At 39.4% G+C, this 7,337-nt stretch overlaps 2 protein-coding genes across 2 annotated transcripts in view; one reads left to right on the forward strand and one right to left on the reverse strand.

Moving 5' to 3' along the window:
- Window positions 1-424: 424 nt before the first annotated feature.
- On the forward strand, window positions 425-5,581 carry pdia4 (protein disulfide isomerase family A, member 4). Its single transcript, XM_054622585.1, has 10 exons — window positions 425-673; window positions 1,103-1,286; window positions 1,417-1,622; window positions 1,759-1,897; window positions 2,008-2,213; window positions 2,321-2,479; window positions 2,619-2,770; window positions 3,056-3,212; window positions 4,397-4,630; window positions 4,981-5,581. The coding sequence occupies exons 1-10, from the start codon at window positions 598-600 to the stop codon at window positions 5,394-5,396; spliced, it is 1,929 nt and encodes a 642-aa protein (XP_054478560.1). The 5' UTR covers window positions 425-597; the 3' UTR covers window positions 5,397-5,581.
- An 85-nt stretch (window positions 5,582-5,666) lies between these two features.
- si:ch211-217a12.1 (alanine aminotransferase 2-like) overlaps window positions 5,667-7,337 on the reverse strand; it is an 11,280-nt gene continuing 9,609 nt past the window's right edge. The window contains exons 10-12 of the mRNA XM_054622586.1: window positions 6,912-7,067; window positions 6,703-6,815; window positions 5,667-6,310 (exon numbers count right to left, since the gene is read on the reverse strand). Of these exons, the coding sequence (XP_054478561.1) occupies window positions 6,220-6,310; window positions 6,703-6,815; window positions 6,912-7,067 (360 nt within the window). The 3' untranslated portion in view covers window positions 5,667-6,219. The remainder of the gene's footprint in view (window positions 6,311-6,702; window positions 6,816-6,911; window positions 7,068-7,337) is intronic.

A 7,337-nucleotide genomic window follows, 5' to 3' on the forward strand; every position in this document is an offset into this window, starting at 1 on the left:
TAAAGCACTATTTCTCTGCAAAAAAAGAAAGTCCTTTGTGTCATATTTGTTTTAAGTAATGTTTAAGTAATGAAATTCAAAATCTTGAATTTCCCCCATGGGGATCAATAAAGGAATATAATAATAATAATAATCCCATATAAATAGTCCTTCTTAGATATTATCCAAGGATGTCCCCTCAAGATATTGTTTTTTATGATACTAAAAAATGTTGACCTGTAGGCTTTTAAAACTTGATTGTGATGAATATTAATTGTCTGTGCATCATATGAGGTGAACATGTGTTGTCTCTGTATCCAAATGATGATCAATACAAGTATCCAATAGCAGCACCCAACGTATAATTGAGTGGCGAACTGTGATTGGAGGAGAGCCGAGGATAAGGACCAATCAAAACGTGGCAAGTCAGACAAGTTCCAGACTGAGGAGGAAGAGGAGGAGATCCTGTCTTCAGCAGTGATTAAGTAGTTTGTATGAAACCAGGAGCCAAAGGTGTCCACAGCCACACATCAGTATTGATCCGGACGGTGTTTGGATGATATCCATCAGTGTTATTTAACCTGGTACTTGTGAGAAGCACTGCAACAACTGTGGACCATGAAGAAGGTTGCTCTGCTGCTGGTTGTGTTGCTCGGCGTTGCACATTTTGCAACTCTGATCAGCTGTGATGATGGTAAGTCTGAGCCTTTTTTAACAAAACCTAACGTGTTAATTGCAACTGCATGTGTTATTTAAGTAAAGCAGTGTCAAAGCTCCTGTGTGTTAACCTTATCTGCTCGCTATTGTTATGCAAACTAAGCTAGTGATCTGCTATAGTTGTGTTAGCATGCTGAGCTAACAGTACAGGTGAGCTGAATTAATGTCATCAGGATTGACACGTACAAGAATGTGCTGTGACCTGACACACATGTTAACAGTGATGCAGTCTGTTGCACTACAGGAAAGGTTGATCCCTCATTTGCAAACAGGATGTCTGTTGCTATCACTTCCCACATGTGATGTTCATACTTGTCTTGTTTCTTTAATCTAGCCATGAGGAGGGGGAAAGCTTGTACTTGTGAAATCAGCTTGTGTCCCTTTTCTTTTTCTTGTTTGTTGTAAGATGTTGCAGAGGAGAAGAAGAAGGATGCTGATGAAGAAGACAGTGATAGTGATAGTGAGGATGAGGATGAAGATGATGACACAGAGGTGAAAGAAGAGAACGGAGTGCTGGTTTTCACCAATAACAATTACGACACTTTCATGGAAGGCAAAGACACAGTGCTGGTTGAGTTTTATGCCCCATGGTGCGTCTGTTATTCCTCCACAACATTAGATATTGACAAAGATTATATATATTTTTTTCTTATTTTCCATATCTCCTGCTTACTTTTACATTTTGTGTTCTTTTCTTTATCCTTTTCTTTATCCTTTTAGGTGTGGCCACTGCAAACAGTTTGCTCCAGAGTACGAAAAAATCGCTCAGACTCTGAAGGAGAATGACCCTCCGATACCTGTGGCCAAAGTGGATGCAACAGAAGCCAGTGAGTTAGGGAGCAGGTTCGAAGTGTCGGGCTATCCCACCATCAAGATCATGAAAAACGGGGAAGCTGTGGACTACGACGGAGAAAGAACAGAGAAGGGTAGGGATATTTAATTAATAAATCATCATCATCATCATCACACCCTGACAAACCAAACCTGACCCCTTCTTTAAAGGAATTGGTGTTTTTTTTATTTTTATGAATTGGTGTCTTTTATGTTAAATGTTTTTTGCAGCTATTGTGGCCCGGGTGAAAGAGGTGGCTCACCCAGATTGGAAGCCCCCTCCTGAGGCAACGCTGGTGCTGACCAAGGACAACTTTGATGAGATCGTTAACAACGCAGACATCATCCTGGTGGAGTTCTATGCTCCATGGTGGGTCAAGAGATATATGAGATACAGATTGTTTAATTATCAATGTCAGTTTTAGTGGCAAAAAAGTAACAAACGTTCGTCATTATTCGCCTGTTATAACTCCCTTTCAGGTGCGGACACTGTAAGCGTCTGGCTCCAGAGTACGAGAAGGCAGCCAAGGAGTTGAGCCAGCGCTCTCCTCCCATTCCTCTGGCCAAGGTGGACGCCACTATTGAGAGCGAGCTAGCTACTCGTTTTGACGTTACAGGCTATCCCAGCCTCAAGATCTTCAGGAAGGGCAAAGCGTTTGAATACAACGGACCCAGAGAACAGCGCGGTAGGTGGACACTAAAACGAGTCGCTGTTTTCCGTGTATGCTGTAGGGTTTGTGTGCACAGTTTATGTCTGTTCATCCATCACAGTTGATCCACTCTTCACCTCTAGGCATTGTTGACTTTATGGGGGAGCAGGCAGGGCCTCCCTCCAAGCAGGTCCAAGCAGTAAAACAGGTGCAGGAGCTCATTAAGGACGGTGATGATGCTGTCATAGTCGGCGTGTTCTCCAGTGAACAGGATTCAACCTATGAGATCTACATTGAGGCTTGTAAGTACCGTGAGCTTGGAGGTGTGTTCAAAGCCAGTGGCAAAGTAATTATTTTGCTTCGTGCCTGTACAGTCTTGAAAACAGTTTTTCTTCAAATGATCGTGTGGCTACTATTTTACCATTGCTGTCTATCCGGCAGGTAATGCACTGAGGGAAGACTTCACCTTCCGTCACTCCTTCCACTCTGAAGTGGCAAAACTGCTGAAAGCTTCGCCCGGTCAGATTGTCGTAGTTCAGCCGGAAAAGTTCCGCTCAAAGTATGAGCCAGCGTCACACACACTTGAATTAAAGGTACTTTCTGTTTGATCATTTTCAGTGTTTTTTTTTTTCATTTTTCATTTTTTTTACATACTTGTTTTGATTTTAATTGGCTATTTTACTCATACTCATCAAACAAACTCCTAAAAGGTCGTGCCTTCTTTCAGCTCTTGTATCACTGTAAAATAGACTAACTACAAGGAATTTTACCTGACCAGCGCGTATAAGATTAAGACAAAAAACAACAACTCTATTTCCTGATTTATTTTGAAAGAGTCCCATTTGAAGTCTTCACACGTTCATTCATTTGTCACATAGGACTCTACGTTGGTGTCAGAAGTGCAGGAGTTCTTCAAAAAACATGCAATCCCTCTGGTGGGCCACAGAAAACCAAGCAATGATGCCAAGCGCTACACCAAGAGACCCCTGGTCGTGGTTTACTTTGGAATTGACTTCAGCTTTGACTTCAGGAAAGGTGAGTTTCTCGTATTGTTTTAGGTTAAAAGGTTTGACCTGGGACCTTGTTAAACAGCTGGTATTTAGGAGTATAGATTTGACTTTCACTGTCCTTAATGTGAGTTTAGTTCTGATTCTGTTCTTTTATTGCTATTTTAATTATTTGTCCTATTTTTGTTTATGTGGCCTGATATCTAGAGGGAAATGTTAAGGGTGTTAAATTATGACTTTTTTACGATTTTTATTTTTATTTTTTTTGGCATACTATATGATTACTTCTCTGTGACATTACTTTGACCTATTATACATTGGCTTGCTGTACTTTTAATTTATAGCTCATACAATCCTACGACTTTTTTATGGCATACTAAGCTATGACTTTTTATGAAATGTTTTTTTTTTTTTTTTTTTTGTCATTTTTGACAAAGCAAGCATTAACTTTTTAATTATTTTTCCGACAGGCTGTACTATGACTAACTTGACATGCAATACTATGACTTTTTCTGACTTACTATACACTGACTTAATTCAACATACTGTCCTATGACTTTGTTTGACAAATTCTATACTAACTTTTTTTTTTTGACATGCTATAATATGACTTTTTTCTTTCGTACTATGCTTTAACTTTTTTTTACAATTTTTAACATACTACACTGACCTATTCGACATACTATATTATCTCATTTTTGACATGCTATACTATGAATTTTTATGACTTTTTTTCAACCTACTATACTATGACTTTTTTATGACCATTTTTGACATACTGTACTATGACTCTTTTGCGACTTTTTCCGTTTTACTATGCTTAAACTTTTTTGACACTCTATACAATTACATTTTTGACTTGACTATGATTATTTTTTTATTTTTTTTCTGACTTATGGACATACCATACTTTCTTCCACATGCTATACTATGACTTTTTTTGACAGACTATACTAATAAACGTGTTGTTGTATTTAGACATACTATTTCTGACTTTCATGATGTACTATCATGAAAGTTTCTGACTTTTTTGGAAATACAATACTAGGACTTTTTCTTTTGTTTTGCCTTTTTTTGACATGCTATAATATGCCTTTTTAACATACTAAACTATGGCTGATTTATGACTTTCCGAAATACTGTATATACTATGTAATTTAATTTGACAAACTGTACCAAGACTTTTTTTATTTCCTACGTCTATTTTTTTAGCTACGCAGTTCTGGAGGTCCAAGGTGCTTGAGGTGGCCAAGGACTTCCCAGAATACACGTTTGCCATTGGTGATGAGGAGGACTACGCAGAGGAGCTGAAGGGCCTCGGCCTGAGCGATAGCGGAGAGGAAGTTAATGTGGGAATTCTGGCAGATGAAGGCAAAAGGTTTGCTATGGAGCCAGAGGAGTTTGACTCAGATGTGCTGAGAGAATTTGTTATGGCTTTCAAGAAAGGTGAGTGTTTTGTGTTTTTTTGAAGAATGGTTTCATGTAAATTTGAGCATGATTTAAGTTGAGGCACATGCAGTTTTTGTTGAGTAATGTCCAGTATACAGTTTTATGGAAGCCAAGGTTCACTTTTGAAAGTGCAAAGTAATTTGCTGCAATATATTTCTTGCCTTAGTACATGTAATGTGCATAAATAAATGTAATAAGGAATCATCATTACACTTGAGTCTAGTGCTGACCAAAACCTTAAATTAGTCAACAAAGAAACATAGTAATAAAACTAAGCACATTATTTTTCACTAACTGTTCCAACTGAACCTTAAATGACACTTTCTGAACGTCTGTCATGTCCACAGGAAAGCTCAAACCCATCATCAAATCCCAGCCAGTGCCAAAGAACAACAAAGGACCAGTTAAAGTTGTGGTAGGAAAGACCTTTGAAGATATTGTTATGGATCCCCAGAAGGATGTCCTGATTGAGTTTTATGCTCCCTGGTGTGGCCACTGTAAAAAACTGGAGCCTGACTATTTGGCTCTGGGCAAGAAGTACAAGGGGGAGAAGAACCTGGTGATCGCCAAGATGGACGCCACAGCCAACGATGTGCCAAACGAGAACTACAAGACGGAAGGCTTCCCTACGATATACCTGGCCCCAAGCAACAGCAAGCAGAACCCCATCAAATTTGAAGGTGGCGACAGAACACTAGAGGGCTTCAGCAAGTTCTTGGAAAAGCATTCCACAAAGCTATCACAGAAGAGAGATGAACTTTGAAAATATCTCTTTTGATGATTAGCTAAGAACTCTTAAACATGCTCGGGCAGTGTTTTTGGGGGGGCGGGAGGGGAGGTGAAGGGAATGCAGTTACTGAGTTGCTGTTATAATTGCAGTGTTTGTTCAAAGAGATTCAGCTTTCTTCTGTATCTAAAAGCATGTAAGCACTGTTGGAAGATTTCAGTCTTTTTAAATAAACCTAAAAATGATGGGAGCTTTGTGGGCCAGCACTCAAATGTGACTCTTTTGTTACTGTAAATCAATACAAGCTTTACTAGGAATATGTTTTAATCACATTTAAGAACAATTCATACATTAGTACTACACATATCAGACAGGCCTTTATGACACATTGATTTGCCCTGGAAGTACTCAGTAATCACAGAACATATTATTAATTGATAGTTGAACTAATTTGGCTTCATAAGTCTTGAGGACAGTGATGCACCTGTAGCGTCATCATCTATGACAAGGACATCTGAATTATCTTAAAGTCTGTACTCCTAACATACAATCGGCAGCATAACACACTTTTGGGCATTAAATATCTGGCCGGGTAATACTTTGAAGTGCATCATTTACTGAAAATGATTACACCCTCACATCTGCACCTACAAATGAACAAAACATCTTATTTTCACTAGATTTCTAAATAAGGAAGTGTTCAAAGTTCTTCACTGATGCAAAACAGTGAAAATAACAGTAAAAATCTGATCTTGAGGTGATAAATGGGTATTGCAGGAGGTGACATCAAGACTGTTTGCCTCCTCGCAAAGGCACTTGAAGACACTGGCACTGAAGGGGTTGATTCTCGAGATGATGGTTATGAAAACTCTTGTGTGAACCGCATGTGGAAATCCTGGATCTTTTGCAGCACAATCTTCAGCTTCTCAGTGGGAGGCAAGATGGTCATCCTGGACGCAAAAGCAGGAGGAAGGATGTGGGTTGATGGCAAGTGTAGTGAATAACTTAGACACACTGATTCACTTTAATTACTTTGATCCAAATGAGTTTCATGACCTCAATATTGGCAGCAAACATAAAAATGCACTTGTGCACTACAAGTAAAGCAGTCAGTAAAGGATATAAAAAAACCTAGTCAGGTTTAAATGGCCTTTTGAAGATTACATTTAAATATACTGATTATAGTACAGAAAATTTGATAATGTGATTAATGGCCAATGTATGGTCACAGTTTGCTTGCAATAGGTTACTTCTCTTCCCCCCCCATTAAGTTGAGGAGGAACAAACTGCTTGAGTCATTAAACTATCTAGGACAGAACAGAGATGGTATGGCCATGCGTACCTGAAGTGGAACGTTCCCTCTCTCTGGCCAAAGCCACTACCTGGCACCAGGCAGATACCCTCCTCCTCCAGCAGCCTCATACAATAAAACATGTCTGGGATCTGGCCTTCCTCCTGTGGATGGACACAAACATGCACGTTTGAACACATCAATGCAAAAAAATTGTGTTGAGGCTCATTAGTTAGATATGGTGGGTGTGCAGAGCAGACCTTGGCCTTGTCGATGGCCTTTTGCGGTAGAGTGATGCGGGGGAAGGTGTACATGGCCCCCTGCACAGGGTTACAGGTGATACCCGGTACTGTGTTGAAGATCTGCTCTGTTAGCCCGGCCTTCTCTGCTAGAGCTGCCAACACCGCTGTCCGCTCCTGAAGAGAAAGTAAGAGTTAAGTGTTTATGGAGTGTATATATATATCAATTCTTGTAATTTATATTCTTAAACATCCTTTTTAAAATATCAATGCTGATAATGAGTCGTCTGGCTTGTACAGGCGTAAAACTGATTGTGGGAAACTGGCTGCTTCAAATGAAAGCTAAATTAGGAGAAGAACTTATGAGTAAAACGGGTCTTTTCGTATCTTGTGTAGATTGGAACTACACCCCAAAGTTTGTCGAAGAAAAGGCATAAAAAAAAGTAA

This window comes from Anoplopoma fimbria, chromosome 21 (genome assembly GCF_027596085.1).
Source record: "Anoplopoma fimbria isolate UVic2021 breed Golden Eagle Sablefish chromosome 21, Afim_UVic_2022, whole genome shotgun sequence".
NCBI lineage: Eukaryota > Metazoa > Chordata > Actinopteri > Perciformes > Anoplopomatidae > Anoplopoma > Anoplopoma fimbria.